Source organism: Rhinolophus sinicus, linkage group LG03, assembly GCF_036562045.2.
Source record: "Rhinolophus sinicus isolate RSC01 linkage group LG03, ASM3656204v1, whole genome shotgun sequence".
NCBI classification, from domain to species: domain Eukaryota; kingdom Metazoa; phylum Chordata; class Mammalia; order Chiroptera; family Rhinolophidae; genus Rhinolophus; species Rhinolophus sinicus.
In genome coordinates this window covers 62,411,963-62,430,507 of record NC_133753.1, presented here as the reverse complement: position 1 = coordinate 62,430,507, position 18,545 = coordinate 62,411,963, and the positions used below count along the sequence as shown (strand labels likewise).

Genomic DNA, 18,545 nt, shown 5'->3' with positions numbered 1-18,545 from the left:
GTCAAGACATTAATTTCTTATACCAATTTTGTTATTTTCTACTTTTCTAGGAACTGACCATTTCATCTAGATTTCATTTTTTAAAAATCTCTGCTTCTCTGTAGCTTATTTTGTATTTATTTCAGTCTTTTTTATTATTTAATATTAATCTTTTCAAAGAGCCAGCTTTTTAAATTAATTTTCTTTGTATTTTTGTCTTTCATTGATACCTGCCTTTTTTTCTTCCTTCTTGTTTCTTTGAATTTTCTGTTACTTTCTTCCAGTTTCATATGGTGAAGCTTGACTCTTCTATTTTTAATCTTTATTTCCTAAGAAATATATATATATAAAACTTTACATAATGCTTTGACTGTGTCCCACAAGTTTTTGGCATATGTAGTGTTTTCATTATCATTCTGGTCTAAGTAATTCTTAATTTTCTGTATGATTTTCTTTTTAACACATGGAATTTACTGTTCTTATTTTATTGCAATATAGTTGGAGAACAAAGTCTGCATATTGGTCTTTTCATATTTATTGAGGCTTCCTTTATGAACTAATAATATCGGGTCTGTTTATTTTTAATTGCTCTCCATGTGCCCAGAGAATGTATATTCTGTATTGAGTCTAGGGTCCTATGCATGTTCTCATTCCTCATTTTTAGGTTATATGTTAGAGATGTGTGTGTTGTAATGAATGTGTACTTACTGTTTTTCCTTTTATGTGTAATGTCATCTTTATCACTTATGATGTATATTTATGTATGCATATATGGTTTTACTTAAATTCTGTTTTATTACTTATTAAGATCACTTCAGTTTTCTTTCATGTCATATTTACCTGATATACTTGTATTTTCTTTTTTGATCTTTGATGTAGTAAATTCGTATTTAAATTTTTAATTTTTTTATTGAGATAATTCACATAACCTTTGAGCCATTTAAAAATAGTATATAATTCAGTGGTTTTATAGTATATTCACAATGTTGTGTAACTATCACCACTAACTAATTTCAGAACATTTCCATCTCATAATTTTTTTTACTGTTAAATTACCCTTTCATTCCTGGGATTAACTCATCTTGGTCATGGTTTATATTCTTTTTCAATACATTGCTGGATTTGTACAAAACCATTTTTTACAGAAGTTTTCATTGTAATGAAATTTTGTCCCTATTTTGTTGGTTCTTTTCACAGCATCTCTGGAAGCTGATGGTGGAAGAGTCAGATTTACTGGGTCAGCTGAAGGTAATAGCGTAGCTGTTCTATTCACTCTTAAAATGATGCTGGTGGGCAATGATTTCATTCTCTAACTTCTCCTGAGAGCACTGGTTGCCTGTACCCAGAGTTCTAGAATGGACTCATATGTCCTGGGACAAATGGGCCAACTCCACCTAATATTACAAATTTATTACAGTACAATACAAAGCTTTGGGTATTTACTTTCTTCTGGCATAATATAATTGTATTTTCACTAAATAAATGATACCAAAGACACAGCAGTCATCCTGCCATGAGAGATTGCCAAGTGTGCGCCTTTGTAGGTTGACTCAAGCTGATGAGATTAGGAAATTAACATGTGTAATTCCAGTAGGCTAGTGAGGAGCTCATGGCCCTGCTGGGGTACCAAATTGTAAACTGAAATTCTTTCTGCAGATCATTAAAGACTTTTACCTTCTGGGACGTGGAGAACTGTTTCAGGCCTTCATTGACACAGCTCAACACATGTTAAAAACACCACCCACTGCAGTAACCGAACATGGTAATTGCCCTGTGAGCCACAGAATTAGCAGCTTACTGAAGTTGTAGGGTATTTCTTGGCTGCTGCTGAACCATTTAGGCCTGTTCCACATCAGAGCAGACTGGTGAGTTACAGAGCAGTGTTTCCAAGGATGGGAGGCCTTCGGCTTCACAGTGAGGTCACTGGGAGCGGTGGCTCATGACCCTTTCTGGAAGAGCTGGTACAGGCCTTCACACCAGGTATTTTATCTCATCAGATGATAGCCATGTAGTCCTGAGGGGACATATTGGGACTTATTGCCACCTCTTACTGCATTAGCACTCTTAAGGTTGTGATGATGGAAACCTAACCTGAACTGACCTAGGGAGAAAAAGGGAGTGTATTTGCTATTGTATCTATAACTTCAATGGGACAGGGTATAGCTGGGCCTCAGAACTGAAACTAGGGACTTGAATACTGCTGGGATTCTCTGTCCTACTGCATCTTGTCTGTGATTCTTGTACACCCTTTGATGGCCTTGCAGTCCCAGCTGGAAGCATGGCCAATAGCTCCTAGGAATACCCCTCACAGCGTCTCCTGGAGGAACCAAACCAGTCTCTCCAATAGCAAGTTAAAGGATTCCAGGGAAAGGTTTTGATTAGCCAGCCCGACTCCCCATCCCTGTAGCAAAGAGGTCAGACATTAAGATACACCTATGTCAGCCAAGTGTCTCCCTTGACCAGTGGGAGTAATCACCATTCCCATACAGACTACATGAGGAAAGTTGGGTCAAAAAACCCCACAGAAAATGGAGGCGGGGGTAGCTGGAGTTACTATTTTTCCAGCTCTATAAAACAATGTATGTCCACTGTACTTGCATAGGACATTTTTGGCTGCAGACACCAGAAAACTCAATTCAAAATACCTTAAACAAAGGGGGGAAAAGAATTTATTGATTCTCATAACTGAAAAGGTCAGAAGTATGATGGCTTTAGGCAGTTTGATCCAGTGGCCCACGTGCCACCTTCAGGACTTGGTGTGGTTCCATCTTTCACCTCTGCCTTTCTTCTTAGGCCTGTTGCATAGTAGCAAGATGGTGTCCAGTGAATCTCACATCCTACTAAGTCCCTGTTTATCTCTAAAAAAAACCAGAAAGTGCTGCACTCTTTCAGAGTCTGATAAGAACCTCTGGAATCGCCTGGCTTGAGTCACATTCACATCCCTAAACAGTGTAACAAGGTAGAGTCTTACATTCCATGTGCTCATGCCTGGGTCACCTGCCCACCCACCCCTCGGATCAGGTATCGTCAGCCTCACTGAACTACATGGATTGTACTGGGCAGGGGTGATTCTCCAGGGAAACTCAAGGTGCTGTTATCAGCAAGCGGAGGAGGAAGGCGTGCTAGTCAGGCAAAAGCAGCCAGTCTACTCCGTTGCTTTCTTAGTGTGAGGGAGGCTGGGGGAGGTGGAAAGCCCGAGGCTGGGTTTGTTACCCAGGCATTCTTGGCAGCCCACGTGTTCCTTCTTGCAGATGTGAATGTGGCCTTCCAACAGTCAGCACACAAGGTGTTGTTAGACGATGACAACCTCCTCCCGCTGTTGCACCTGACAATTGAGTACCATGGAAAGGAGCATAAAGGTTTGCCATTCTTTCTTGCATCTTTCTGTTCCTGCGGTCATCATCTGTTCTCCTTCCTCTGCTTCCATCCACCTCCACAGAGACCTTAGAAATCACCTAGTCCAGTGCCCTAATTTTAAACAGGAGGGAGTCCAGAGAGGCCGGGATGCCCAGGCCGAGGTTTCAGTTTTTGTTGTGCTGCTGGAATGGTCTCTGTTTATCTCAATCCACCAGACTTGAAGGCTGAAAAAAGAATCTCTAAGAGTCAAGAACCTCACGTAGACGTTTTCTTGCCTCTGCAAGTCCCCTTTATGTCTCCTCTGTGCTTCTGACACTGCAGGCTCGAGTGCGCACTCATTTCCTGAATGCTGTTCACCTGTTGAAGCTGTGGTTCTAGATTAGCGAAGCCTAACGTAGACTCTTCCCTTCTCTTCTTAACAGATGCTGCTCAAGCCAGAGAAGGGCCATCTCGGGAGACTTCTCCCCGGGAAGCCCCTGCGTCTGGCTGGGCAGCCCTGGGTCTTTCCTACAAAGTGCAGTGGCCACTGCATATTCTCTTCACCCCCGCTGTCCTGGAAAAGTGAGTATTTGAGTTTCTCACAGGTAAATAAGACCCACCTTACTTCCAAGGGAAGAAGTGACCAGGAATAGAATTCCTGGCAACACGATAGCCACCCAGCTAGTTAACTGTCTGTAAATCAGAGGGTTCAGACTCAGATGCCTTGGGGGGCTGGACAGAAAACATTACAAAGTGAAGCTGCAGACGTGAGACAGTAGGGAGTGGTAGATACTGATTTGAACGGAACCCTTAAAACCAGTTTTCTTTTTAATGGCAAAATAACACGTGTATAGGCTGCCAGTTTGTGACTGCTGGGACCTGCCATCTCAGGCACCACGTTGAGTTTGGCCCCTGATAATTCCATCAGACTGACAAGATTCCTCCCTAACTTGTCTAATTACTTGGGAAGACTTCCCAAGCCCACGTGTTTGCTGTGGACTTTAGTCACTGGGGAGAACACCTTCCCCCAGGGAGAGGCAATGGGGACGGCCATGCTGGGTGGGGGTGCAGTAAAGGAGCAGGAGCAGGGTGGTAGGAGACTCGGATCAGCCCTGGTCTTTATCCTGAGAGCCTGGCAAGTGCTGTTGCTTGGCCATCAGGACCTAATGTCCCCAAACCAGAGAGGAACTAGAGCTCTAGGGAAAGGCAGTGGAAGAAGCATACTGGCTGGTGGTGGCCTCTGAACCCCATCCCCAGCCGTTTTAGGAATTTCCCAAACCTATTATAGGTTCGGGCACTGGGCCCTGGCCTGACTGGACGATGGAAGCTGCCCTGCTCAGGCTAGAGAAGTGGAGAAAAGGGAAACAAATGAACAAAGGGCCTCTCTTCATCCTCCCTCTTCCTGTTCACAACCCTGTCTATTTTGGGGGAGTAGAGAAGTGTAAGGTGTGAGAGACTAGGCATAAACTGGAAAAGACAAGGTTGGTTCGGGGGGAAGAGTCCGTGCCAGGTTCTGAGCCCACAGCCCACCTAAGTAAGCTGCACGGACCTTGTCCGGGGCGCCTCCTCAGCTCCCAGCACCCCCAGCCCAGCAGTCCACTCAGCTCCTCACTTGAGACAGTCCTAACACCCTTAAAGAAATCACACTATTTTCTTAGCTTTTTATTATGAAAATTTCCATGTAGAAACAAAAGTATGGATTGTAATGAACTCCCATGTACACATTATCCAGCTTTAGTAACCATCAGTATTATGGTACTTGTTTCATCTATTTTTTTTTTGCTAGAGCTTTATAAAGCAATCCCAGGTATGAATCCCTTTTTTGAACTCCATCACTATGCAGTTCAAAAAAGACATATTTTTAACACAACTACAATGCCATTATCACATCCCAAAAAATTATCTGACATTCAATCCACGTTAAATTTCTCGTTATCTAAAAAATGTCTTTATGGTTGGGTTGGTTCAAATCAGAATCCAAACAAGGTGTAGCATTTTCAGTATATTGTTCCATTAGAAATAGATAATTTTTAAAACCAAATGGAATCGGACTGCCCTCTGCGTGCCTGCCTAAGAGCAAGTCAACACGTCCAGTTCCACCGGGAAGCAGCTGCTCTTCCCAGTCTTCTCAGTACAGGCCTCAGCGTCAGGCAGCTGGCCTGAGCTCACTGCGAGGGGATCTTAGTGAGAGGTGCCCTTGACTTTTCCTTCTCTGGGCTCCAGGCACAGGATCAGATTCACCAAAAGCCTTAATATATTCTTACTGGTCCTGGAAAGGCCTCCTTCCTACACACACTCGCACACACGCGCCGTAAAACCACTTCCCAGCACAAAACCTAGAATACTGAGAGCAATGTCATCTGCCTGTGTGGTCCTCCCCATCTTGCCCCCTTGCCTCCCACATCCCAAACTGACCACTATCCTAAATTCCATGTTTTCTGTGTATTTGCACAAAGTATATATTTTTTCTATTTAGTTGTTTTAAGCACTATGAAAAGGTATTGGGGTGGCCAGTTGGCTCAGTCGGTTAGAGCGCAGCGCTCTTAACACCAAGGTTGCCAATTCGATCCCCACATGGGCCACTGTGAGCTGCGCCCTCTGCAACTAGATTGAAACAACTACTTGACTTGGGGCTGATGGGTCCTGGAAAAACACACTTAAAATAAAAGTTAAAAAAAAAAAATTGTAAGTTTTAAAAAAAAAAGGTATTGAGCTATATGTAATCTTTTGAAATTTACCTTTTTTATTCAAAATCCTCCTACTAGCAGTCATTTTGTTGTCCAGCTGAAGTTCATTCATTTTGATGGCTATGTAATAGTCCATCATATAAATAACCCAGTTTATGTGTCTATATCTCTACCCTGCCCTTTTGGGGAGAGCGGGCGAGTCCCAAGGTCCATCATGCAGGTGGGCGTGGGGAGTGAGGTTTCCGCCTCGTGCAGCGCGCTGTTTCTGTCCCAGGTACAATGTCGTTTTCAAGTACTTACTGAGTGTGCGCCGGGTGCAAGCGGAGTTGCAGCACTGCTGGGCCCTGCAGATGCAGCGCAAGCACCTCAAGTCCAACCAGACCGACGCGGTCAAGTGGCGCCTGCGAAACCACATGGCGTTCCTGGTGGATAATCTCCAGTACTACCTCCAGGTCTGTGCCGCGCAGGAGCAGGAGGGAAGGTGGCAGGTGTTACTGAAGGGGGGCTGCAGTTCTGCATTTGATGAAACTGGGGTTTGAGAAAATTCACGGATTATATGGTGTTTCCCCAAAAATAAGACCTAGCCGGACAATCAGCTCTGATGCATCTTTTGGAGCAAAAATTAATGTAAGACCCGGTATTATATATTAATTATATTACCTGGTCTTACAGTAAAATAAGACTGGGTCTTATAATTTTTGCTCCAAAAGACGCATTAGAGCTGATTGTCTGGCTAGGTCTTATTTTCGGGGAAACATGGTATCACTAGGCATGTTTCTTGGGGGCATTTAAGAGAAAAGTGAAAATAAATGAAGGAGAATGAGGAGTTAGGGTCCCTATCAGCACAGCAGGATTTAATTCTTGTTGATTTGACTGTTACTTCTATAGTTTGCCGTAACTTCTGGAATCCTATAAGGACTTAACCAGGTCAGTCAGGAGGGGACGTGGCATGAGGGGACTGGATTGGGGCGGGCAGTGGGGTGGGGGCAATCTGCCCAGACTTTGGAGGCTGGTAGGAATTAGGCAAATAACTTTCTACAAGGCGAGGCAACGCAAGGGTGCTTTGGTCAGCTGGCAAGTAGATAGGAGGAAGGTGAGTGGGACAGAGAATTTCTGTGGTTCTGTCAGACACCGCAATGTCCTCAGGTGCTTAGAATATGCAAGGTGCTAAAATGATTTGTGTAACTGTCTGTCAGGTAGATGTGCTGGAATCTCAGTTCTCACAGCTGCTTCATCAGATCAATTCCACCCGAGACTTTGAAAGCATCCGACTCGCTCACGACCACTTCCTGAGCAACTTGCTAGCTCAGTCCTTTATCTTGTTGAAACCTGTAAGTATGACAGCTTGGTTTCCTCAGGCTGCTTCAAGCCTGACTGTTCCCTTGGGCACTTTGAGTTGCCAGGATGGGGAACTATCATTAAGCAATTGTTCCATCTCCATTTTTAAACATTTTTCACAACTTATAAAGCAAAACTAAAAGAGAATGTTAAAAGGGAACCTAAGTATCTTTTGAGTTCTGAAATACAGGATGCGATGAGCAGCTGTAGATGAAAAAATATGCGCTCAGAAGGAAGGATTTCAAGTAATTTTAGACTTTTTTGACACCATCAAGAGACCAACAAAAAGCGTAGTTTACTTTTCTAAAAGTCTTTTGGGTCAGGATCAACCACTTGTTTGAAAGTTGGAGCAGTGTCCCCGTGCGTGCCCGTGTGTGAGTGTGTTTCCTTCAGGGAAGTTATCCTCAACCTTGGATCCACATGGGAATTACCTGGGAGCTTAAACAAATCTAGGACCCAGGATCCAGGCACCAGAATTCACAAGCTGATTCCAATTCCAGGATAAAAAACACAGAGGTTGAAATGATCCCTTGTAGTTTCTACTGTGATGGTTACACTTCATCTCTGATGTGAGCTGGTTGCTATTCCTATTGTGCTGCATCACACGCACTAGACTCTTATTCTGGTTGGGGGGGGGGGGGGGCTGTTCTTTTTGCTTCACTAAAGGAGAGTTTTATCAAAGCCACTCCAAGAACCACTGTGACAGGTAGCCTGTATGGTGTGAGTGCATCCTTGGGGAAAAGCAGAATCTCAGAGCAGATGGTCATCACGAAATATTTATTGAGTGCTTACTGTATGCAAGGCACTGGGGATACAGAGAGGTATAAGTCATGGCTCTGCCCTTAAGGAGCTCACAATCTAGTTGGAGAAACAGGACATACACACATACACAGATCAGTAACAACACAGGTGATCTGAACAAATGCCAGGTGAACAGTAGAGGTTCTACAGAAGGATCGGGGCACTAAGGCTACGTGAGGAAGGGCGCGCTCCACTGAGGGAGTGGGACCTGGTGTGAGGCAGGAGAGCAGCCGCACAGGGAGCGACACTGAAAGCAAAGCTCAAGGCAGGAGCACACTCGGTGGGGCCAAGAAACAAGGACTAGTTTAGTTTAATGTGGCGAGAGTAGGGGTTACTAAGAATGAAAGCATCTCTGCCAGGAAGGGAGGGCTTTATTTTACACTTGTTGCATTTTAAGGGGTTGGCAGGACTTGCATAGGGCATTCCTCTCCTGAGGTCAGATGTGGGAACGTGAGAGCCCCCAAGTTGGCTCTCAGATTATTTTCCCAAACCTTTAACTTCACAGATCTTCCTTCTCTCCTAATGCCAACTCTATTTCCTGGGTAGGTGTTTCACTGCCTAAATGAAATCCTAGATCTGTGTCACAGCTTCTGCTCGCTAGTCAGTCAGAACCTGGGCCCGCTGGATGAACGTGGGGCCGCCCAGCTGAGCATCCTGGTGAAGGTGAGTGGGCCTGGCCGCTGGAAATAGGCAGCCCTGTCCACAAGAGAGGTGGTTTTGCCCACGGGAACCAGGAGCTTTCCCTCTGAGGCAATAAAGCATTTCCCCAGTACATACACACAGAAATAACAAGATACAAATTTAAAATGTTGTATCAGTTGATTTTGAAGCAGATAATTATGTGCTGCCTCCGCTTTCAAAAATAGTTCAGCCCTGAACAGTTTCTTCAGTCCAGCAAAATGCACTGGCTTTGCTCTCACTGTCTCATAGCCAACCTCCTTACTTCCTTGAACTATCGCATTTCAGAAATCATAATTATCTGTCTGTAACAAAACCACACATTCTTCCCCCAAACCCAGTACACGCCAGGTTTGAAATTGGCTGCTAAATTCCTACTGAGAACGAGAAGACGTTCATAAGAAGTCCTGTGTTCTATGGACTCAAGAAGTCATTTTAGGAGTTCACAGAAATGGGAATGTTGTGGGGCCGGGTGGTGCTGCAAAATTTTGAGCAAGGCTTTTCCCAAGGAAGGCCCCCTACCTGCCCCCCCCACTCCCCACACACATGGACCCGGGATGAGTCTGAGGATGACAGACAGCTTGAGTCCTTCTCTCTGCAGGGCTTTAGCCGACAGTCTTCACTCCTATTCAAGATTCTGTCCAGTGTTCGGAATCATCAGATCAACTCAGACTTGGCTCAACTACTGTTACGACTAGATTATAACAAATACTACACCCAGGCTGGTGGGACTCTGGGCAGGTACGAACAACCTTTGGGGAACTCATTGGACTATGTGTGTGTGGCTTTTAAAAATGAATTGTAGAATTCCAGTGCGGGAAGCAAACTTTAGTTATCATCTAGTCTAAATACCATAAACAAGGAAACTAAGATTCAGAGAGATAAAGGGCTGTGTCTGATCATCTTTAATAATTGTAATGCATTATTTTCCAGTAAAAGTAATCATCCTACTGAAATACTAAACTCCTGAGGCTGAGATGGGTTTTAGGGTCTTGGCTAGGTTGTGCGTGATGGCTCTGCTGGGAAGCGGCTTGGCTTCAGTTCCCAGCTGTGACGTTAATTAGCCGTGGCTGCAGCTTCCATGTCTGAAAGGGGGGACCACCCCTTCTAACTCTACATTTTTTTTACCTAATAGAGATTCAGTGATTGTTGGCTTATCTCAGAGGTCTGTCCCACTCAAAAAAAGCACTTTATTGTTCTCCCTCCTTTCTCTGAAATGTGTTCAAGCAGATTTTTCCTAAGTGATTATAGCAGAAGAATCAAAGAAACTTTGAGTTTTAGGATGACATTATCTAGATTAGAGGTTGCCCTGATTCATATTTTTTTTAAGAAAATCTTTGGAAAGCCTATTTGATGAAGCTGTTTTTCTTCTGTAGCTTCGGGATGTGAAATTTTCAGGCTCACAAACTGAAGTAACAGTCTATCCCACCACGTTCCGTCTTGAACAGAAGACTCACAGCAAACGGGATTCTCTGGCCACTCACCGAATGTCTGCAACTGACTGAGAGGGCTCTGACTTTTCTCCTAGAAGCAATTATTGAACATCCACGGGTACAAGTCCTTCCCCTCGTTCCCATAAGGAAGGGTTTGACTCCCCACCCAATCTTAGGGGAGTTCTTAACTCATCCACAAAAGAGAACATGTAGCATCAGCTCTCCCTCTGTGGACCATGCAAGATCTCAAATGTACATTGAGAACATTTAGCAGATAAGTTCACTTACTGAGCACCTGAGCACCTACTATGTGCCTAGGTACTGTTCAAGCTGCGAGAGACACAGAATATAGATCAGAAGTTAAATATTTTATAGGTCGTGTGAAAAAGGAATTATATTTATAAATAGATCAACTGCTGGATGTTACCACTGAGCAAGAAAGGCACCAGATAGAGTAGGCTTCCCCTCACCCCACAGACCTTTTCTCCTTCAGAAAATTGAAATTGAGAATGTCCCATCCTTAAGGGTCTTCAAAACAGAATTTGAAGAATTTTACCAGTAAGTTCTAATTATTGCAGACTGGCGAAAGGGCAAGTCTAGTTATTAACAATGTATTTAAAGTGTGGTTTTTTTTTTAACAAAGTAGAAAGGTCCCTAAGAAAACAAATTGAAATAAAATTAGTAGCTGTCAAATACTGAAAACTGCAGGTCTAATTATCCCATTTAGAAAAGCCCTAGGAGTTGAGGTTCTCCTAATCTGGCCCAACTATGACTGGTAATCAGTAATGTTTGTATCAGTGTGAACCAAGATAAATATTCATTGAACCTCCTCCAAACAAAAAAAGACTTGAGCATCTGGCCTCAGTTTGTAGCCATTTGATCTGGTCCTCATGCCTACATCTTATACCACATACTACACACACCCTTATTTCCTGCAACTGTCAGCTAAAAAACGACCCCTTCCACTGCAGAGGTTAGCAAACCACTGCCTGCCACTTGTTTTTGTAAATAAAGCTTTACCGGAACAGAGCCACTCTTGTTCATTTACCTATTGTCTGTGGTTGCTTTCATGCCATCGTGGGAAAGGTGAGTAGTTGTGACACACTAAATGGCCCACAAAGCTTAAAGTATTTACTATTTGGCAGAAAAAAAAATTGACCCCTGCTCTAAAGAAAGAGAACAACAGGGATGACGCTAAGGGTGGGTTAGGGGAGGAACAGCTTCTAGCATCCGTGACAACAACAGTAACATTCTGTACCTGGGACGAGAGTCTCTAACCTCCACGTGTCATCACTGCGTTTCTCCTGTTAATCCCGGCACGAAGCCATCCCATCACGCTTACAGTCACTGCCCATTCACAGCAAGTGGTCCTTTGCCTGTTAGCTCTGAGAGTACAGTATCCACAGGTCAGTTTAGTAAGCTCAACTCTATAAAGAGATTATTTTTCAGTTGCCAGGAAACTTAGAGCTGTGCTGAATTTCATTCAAATTTTGGCACAACTTTTAATCTGGGCCTACTGTAAAATCAGGTTTGTAGTATTGGATTTTAGACAGCCCAGGATAATCTTTTGACAGTGATGCCACAGAAAACTAACATTCACTCCTTGTTATTTTCCTTGGCTAGCTGTCCTCCTAGTGAACAAGCCTACTGAAAACCGCAGAGAAGGTACTATATTTGTCTTGCTACTTGTTCTGAGACTAAGCTCAAAGAAGTGGATGAAGAAATCCCAGTTACTACAACCAAAGAGATTGAACATTTATTTTATCATAAAAGTCCAGCAAATAAAACTATATACAAGATCCATGCAAGGAATCCAGTTACACACAGGACACATTTAAAACCTCGTTAAAACACAATCTCCACAACAGCAAGGAATAAAACGGGTAAGAAGTATCCTTAGTGAGAAATATAATCATGTTTATATTTTGGATGCTGCTTGAATCCAACTCTGTCCCCAACAATGAGGCACTGGATCACCCACTCTTGTGACACGACAGGCAGCTGCAATGCTTCGGCACACTTCAGCACCGAGGCGGGGCACGAGGGGTCCGTCACCACCACGTCAAACACCCCTAAAGCAATATCTGCAGGAAGCAGGGAAGGTTTGAATGAGGCAAGGAGACTCAGTGTAACCCTCCATTAAAAAGCCAGATGTGCCTTCTAGCCAGTACCTCCCACTCTGCCCAGCCTAAAGCCCTTCATGTCAGACACAGCACTGCTGATCACAACCAGATGTGAGAAGTCACGAAATGCTGCCTTGTAGAAGTGTTTTTAGCAAATACACCAGCAGAAGCATACGCAGCCCAGCGCTTCACTCATGTTGGCTACCTCTTAAAGGTGGTACTTCTCTTAGAAAGATGGATAACTTAACCTATAACCAGGACTAAGACATAGACCACAAGCCTAACAGCTGTGGGTTTAAGGAGCAATAACACACACACTTTGCAGGTACCTTTGTTATGGGCACTTGAATGGTGCTGCTTCACGGAGGCTGCCCCCCCAGTCATGAGGATCTCAGACCAGAGCTCCAGGAAGTTCTGCTGTTGGTCTGATACCAAGAGTACCTTCAGGTTCTGGAAAGGGTTTTCACGGGGTTGCCTATGAAGGAGTCAGAGAGACAGCACCTTGGGATTGGAAGGGACCTTAGCATGACAGTAATATCCAACAACAGCCCTTCTACCAAGGGACCCAGTACATCTGAATGCTTTCAAAAGCCCTGCTCCACCCCCTGCCCCTTTTTCTGTGAATGATGTGTGACCTAAAACACCCCTTCTGATTTCCACGCTTGTTTTGGGGCCGAGAATGAGCCAAATAATGCTCCTGAGCCTGTATTTTTAAATTCCTTCCTTAAAACTTAGTCCCCTAGCCATGCAGGTTGAGAATATTCAACCTATGTGAAAATGTTCATTTTCAAAAGGTCTCTTAACCAGTGTAACCTAGGGAAATAAACTAGGTGAACTACTAAAATAATCTCAAACCCATTCAAGTTCTATAATTTGTGTATCATACAGTCATTCATTTTTAGAAATACTGACTCTCACCTAGATTCTCCCCTTTCAAAAGCTTCCTGTCTTCCTTCCTACCGTTCTAGATGGGCTTGGCTCTTAAGTACTCACCAATCCAGGATTCTTTGCTCTTCAAGGCTATACCCAGCTGGCAACAGATAATTGCGGTAATTCTGGAGCTGGTTGGCATGGCAACTGTCATGGACCCAGACATGAGACACACAAGGGATCCCACTGGCAAGGCACAGGAAGTATTTCCGGGTTCGACAATGCTGATCTGCAATCAGGAGACACTGGTAGGCCGTGTTACACTGGAAGAAAAGGAACAGAAGCTGTGGGCCTGGTGACGTCTATGGAAAGCCCCTAAATAGCAGCCCTAATGGGTCATAGAGAACAGATCTGAACACTTCCAAATACAGCTGACCCTTGAACAACATGGATTTGAATTGCATGGGTCCACTTATACATTGATTTTTTTAACTGACCCACGTAGTTCAAACCGTGTTGTTCAAGAGTCAACTCCGTGGTTGGGAATCCAGTTTATGGGCGGGCTGGCTGGTTATATGCAGATTTTCAACTGCATGAGATGTCAGCACCCTAACCCCCATGTTATTTACAGGTCAACTGTACTATCCAAACTTGATGGGGCCCTTTTCTCACTGAAAGGCCCAAGTGGCTTCCCTAGATACTCTCCCTGGGGGCTTCCTAGGGGCCTAAATCCTCAAGGGACAACCAAACTCCATGTATTCTGCATTTCAGACACAGAATCAACAACACTGTAATAGGGATTTCTATTAAACACATATTTTTAATCTGCTTTCATCCCAGCAACAGAACCACAGCCATTAACTAACTCAAGGCTCTAACTTTTCTTCCTTGTACACTGTAAAAATTCTATTTCATGCAATAACCTTTTGGCAGTTTCCCAGTTCCTGAAATCTCTAGCCACTGTCCCTCTCGGGCCTTTTCTCAGTACAGCCAAGTGGACTCTTCATCACGGACCCTTTGGGAAGCCACATAAAGACACTTCTCACCTGAGCTTCATTGAAGTCTTCGAGAATGTAGCCAGCTCCTGCTCGAAGCTGGGACTCTGTATACTGCTTGTTGAAAGGAGGAATTTCTAAAAATTCTATATCAAGAAACAGATAACCAACAATAATTACTACTAGTTGGTACCTTATTTGATACTTTATGCCTGCTTCTTACCTGCTCCCTTCCCACTCCCCAGCTATCTCCAAAGCACTGCATCCCAAAGACAGGTCAAGGGCACTAATGGATCAGAAAGTGATCTGTCTTGAGGCCTATAAAGTGCTGCCAAAAGGGGAAACCAGCAAGAGGGGTAGGGAAATGAGAAATGGAGGTAGGTCCTAGACCTAAAAACAAACATTTCTTCACTAAGACTGACTTCACTGGACTATCCACAGGGATGAACACACCAGCACTTCCCATAGTGATGTATTCCAATTTGGGGAGCCCTTACCATCTGGAAGTTCTTCCTTATGTCTACCTTAAATCTCTCCTGCGAACTAAGCCCATTTCCACTAATTCTGTGAAGATGAATAATAGCTGTTTAGCACTTAACAGAGCTGTCAAATTCTCCTTTCATCAGCATTTTTACCCCCTATACACTAAAACTTTGATAAACCAGAAAGCTCAAAGAAAATAGGGTTTTTTAAATTTAACTAAGCGAAGATTAGCCAGAAAATCCTTTCAACCTTCTTACTGAAAACTATCTACCTTTGATGATCTTGTACCTCAGGACACTGAACACCAAGGACTGCTCTACAGTCTCGAGGGTGAAAGAGAAGTAATGAGATGAGGCTGAAGCTGTAATGACCCTAGGCAATTAGAAATTGCTTCTTTTGACCAAATATCTCATTTGAGCTTGTTTTCTTGTCATCTGCTCCTCTCAAATATAAACAACACATTAAAAAAAGGGGAAATATGCAAGACATTAGACATTTGGGTTACATAGGAGTTCTGAGAAATTAATGTTAATTAATTGATCACAAATGAAAAACCCAATCACATGCATAAAAGTTCAGTGCCAGGCCCACGCCCTTTCCCCCTCATACCCTGTGGTACACCTTGGTAGAGCAGGCCCCTCGCAGAAAGGGTTCCCCGCCTTTGGTGCCCTCCCTGCCAAGTGGAGCTGCTCAAGCAGTGTTGATGCCCCAAACTCAGGCCTCTGGACCTTGCTCTGGGCAGGTCTCATTGCCAGCCCATTCACTTTTATCGCTCTTTTCTTGATTCAGCATTCTCAACATTCTTCTTAAACTGGAAACTCTAAATGGTTATAAGACACTCAGACTACAGCAGGCCTATTTCTCAGTTTTGTCACTGCAGCCTTTGGACCCATCTCAATATATGTCCCAATTGTTGATGCCAGCACTCTACTGCTGAGACCTGGCCGAGGCCCCTCGCGGTTCTTTACATTTTTGTCTGCTTATCCAGGACTGTGCTAGCCCTGACATATTTAGATTTTAATCCCCATTTATATTTCCTTGCATTCGTGTGATCAAATATTACCTAGGCCTAGACAGTCCATTTCTCTAATTTTTCTCAATTATAATAATTTGCTTTTGACTTATGCACCCCCAAAAGCAAAAATGAATGGATTTTTAATTCCATCATTTAAATCAAGGATAAAAGTACTAAATAAACCCAACTCTAGAGTCAATCCCTGTGGCTGATGGGTCCCCGACAGTGTGCCACCTAACAAGAGTTGGTGCAATATTTTCCACTCAATACATGTCTCATACACTGAATTAAAATATTTTACTAAGTTTCTGCCATCTAAGAGATTACCATTTATCTGCAAGACGTACCACATAGTTCCTTGAAAACTAACTCTGTAGAGAATTGTTTTAGTACACACATTTCTAGGCTGCTTGAGATTGAGGGACCTCTAACATTCTCATACACCAAAGCCATCCGGGGTTCGGTACCGTTGGGGCAGTGCCCAAGGATGAAGAAGCGACAGAGCACACATATGCACCATAACCGTATTTTCCACAAGAAACCTGGAGACCCCTATAAAAAGTTGTCCAAATTCCTCCTCCTTTAGACAAGGCCTACCTCCCCTCACTCATGGTTACAGGATGGGATTAAAAACATTTGCTGTATCAGCAAGGGGGGATGAAGGGAATTTTTATGAGTCCAGTTTGTAAGATCTCACACAGGCTCACAGATTTTTTTTTAAGAACCTGGACAGTCTGCATTTCATACCAAAGCCGCCTTTCTTGGCCATGCTATGCCAACCAATAAAGCTGCCTTGTGAAGTTCTGGTCTAGCAAAGGGTTAAGGGTATGTTGGAGAACAGAGACTAGAGTCCAGCAATATTGTGAAAGCAATAGTGGTATAAAGCAGGACCACGAACACTGTTTTGATGCCGTGACACACCTCTTCGCAGAATCCTCAAGGGACTTCCAATTACTTGTAACAAGGAAACGCCTCACACCTTATGTCCCATTGTACCTATCTGAATTCTCTCTGACAAACTAGGCTTGGTGCATGTACACTTAACCTTGAACCCCACACAGGCCACACCTGCTCCCAAACCCTAGAGCACCTATACTGCTGACTGTTGTTTGTGCACCTAACAGAGAACATAAACCTTAACTGCAACTCCCAGGCCATCTTCCCATGTCCCTATACAGATCCCCACGTGGCACAGGTGGTAAGAGGTAGTTTGGTTAATTAGAATAGACTCATCCACACACATGAAATAGCAACCATTACGAATCTGCAGTGGTGCCATTTTATAATAACTATGTTCCCTAATTCAATTCCTTCTTGCAAGACTCAGCATTAGCCAGAACTTACACTTGTAGAAAACATCATTCCCTTTGGACTTCTCGCCTTTACAGACACATTTGGATACTGCTGTCAGGCACTTAGTGTATACATTTGTGTCTGTCCAATGTCTCTCCTAGATCACACACTTTAGACAGCCGAAATAATTTTTACCTCTCCCCACCACAACCTTCACTCAAACCCTAACAGACAACACAGAAATACAATATATAGATTTAGTTTAAGGTTGAAGGGAGGTTTAAGAGTTGAAAAGGCCTAGAAGCTATTTCTCTGAAATCACCCCGGGGCCCTGGGCACCCCATATTGCCAGTCTTACACATAGACCTCAAGAGAATGAAGTCCCCCCCCCCCACGGGTTTTCTCTGGCAGTTGCCCATAGAACCCCAATGGGAAAGATGGCAGGGCGTTCAGAAACCTGACTGACTTGGATGATTGTAGGAGGGTAAAATGAACACTGGGTTCTCGTCCCAAGTCTGCCATTATCATGGACAAAAAGCAATTATTTAACGTCTCCAAGCTTGTTTCCTCATCTGTAAAGCACGTAAGATCTATCGCTCATCGGCCTCACAGGACTGTTTTAAGAAACCACTCACTGAGAGAAACACTGTGAAAACAGTCTATAAACCAACGAGGCAGGGTGATGTCAATTTTCCCAGACCAAGATCCCAGTTGCCCTTTGTCTTGCCTCCTCCTCTCCAGATGGCTGGGGGGCCACTAGGCTCATAAAATAAACAGAAAGGAAGGAAATGCACATGTCAAAGCCTCCAGGCCCCCTAGGGCCTTACCCTCCTCTTCCTCACTGCTTCCGGAAGGGCCATCGGGCAGTTTGGAGCGGCTGACCATCTTGTCACTGGTTGTGGCCATGGTGAGGAGAAAGGCATAGCCAAGAAACAAGGTCTTGTTGAGGGGCAAAGGCCCTCTCTGTTCTTCCAAGGCGGCGGGTTCACCCACATTGTCTCCACTCTCACAGGGGCTCACAAACTCTCCTGCCCCCGCCGTACCTGGGAAGGACAGAGGCAGTTACTAGATGGATCCACACCATTGCCTGGGCATCAGGACGGGCAGGCAATGTCCTGATGTACTTTTCACCAAAGACCATTCCTGTGGCCAAAAACCTACGACAAAACTTACAGAAATTTTATATATTTAAATTTTACAAAGTCATCATAATGTATATACACTGGTTTTATAAATGAAAATCAACTAATATTGCTTTTATATAGTCAAACCAAATATTTCTGAGGTCATCTGAAGAAAGAGGCTGTTCTAATACAAAGATTAGGTATGAGTGAAACTACTGGAAGCCTTCAGCCCACTTTCTCTGCCCAGTGCTCTGATCTCCCCCCAGGATATGTGATACTTTGAAGCAGCCTTAAAAAACAAAACCAAACCAAACCCCACTTTTTTATTACCAAGCAATGTTCCCCAACATATAAACCCACCCTATGCCTGACCTTCACCAGAATGGTACA

The 18,545-nt window shown here is 43.8% G+C and overlaps 2 protein-coding genes across 6 annotated transcripts in view; one reads left to right on the top strand and one right to left on the bottom strand.

The window, feature by feature from the left end:
* The window catches only part of TUBGCP4 (tubulin gamma complex component 4), a 31,932-nt gene extending 20,651 nt beyond the window's left edge, over positions 1–11,281 (top strand). The window contains exons 10-18 of one of the 2 annotated variants that reach the window (XM_019725372.2): positions 1,177–1,227; positions 1,636–1,741; positions 3,231–3,338; positions 3,759–3,897; positions 6,277–6,454; positions 7,199–7,333; positions 8,688–8,804; positions 9,421–9,560; positions 10,196–11,281. In XM_019725372.2, coding sequence (XP_019580931.1) covers positions 1,177–1,227; positions 1,636–1,741; positions 3,231–3,338; positions 3,759–3,897; positions 6,277–6,454; positions 7,199–7,333; positions 8,688–8,804; positions 9,421–9,560; positions 10,196–10,208 — 987 coding nt within the window. In that variant the 3' untranslated portion in view covers positions 10,209–11,281. Of the gene's footprint in view, positions 1–1,176; positions 1,228–1,635; positions 1,742–3,230; positions 3,339–3,758; positions 3,898–6,276; positions 6,455–7,198; positions 7,334–8,687; positions 8,805–9,420; positions 9,758–10,195 lie in introns of those variants that run through there. The other variant, XM_019725371.2, reaches the window with a different exon arrangement.
* A 705-nt stretch (positions 11,282–11,986) lies between these two features.
* TP53BP1 (tumor protein p53 binding protein 1) overlaps positions 11,987–18,545 on the bottom strand; it is an 85,188-nt gene continuing 78,629 nt past the window's right edge. For all 4 annotated transcript variants that reach the window (XM_019725347.2, XM_019725346.2, XM_019725345.2 and 1 more), the window contains 5 exons: positions 17,859–18,074; positions 14,292–14,386; positions 13,369–13,568; positions 12,705–12,850; positions 11,987–12,336 (listed from right to left, as the gene is read on the bottom strand). In XM_019725347.2, the coding sequence (XP_019580906.2) occupies positions 12,149–12,336; positions 12,705–12,850; positions 13,369–13,568; positions 14,292–14,386; positions 17,859–18,074 (845 nt within the window). In that variant the 3' untranslated portion in view covers positions 11,987–12,148. The remainder of the gene's footprint in view (positions 12,337–12,704; positions 12,851–13,368; positions 13,569–14,291; positions 14,387–17,858; positions 18,075–18,545) is intronic.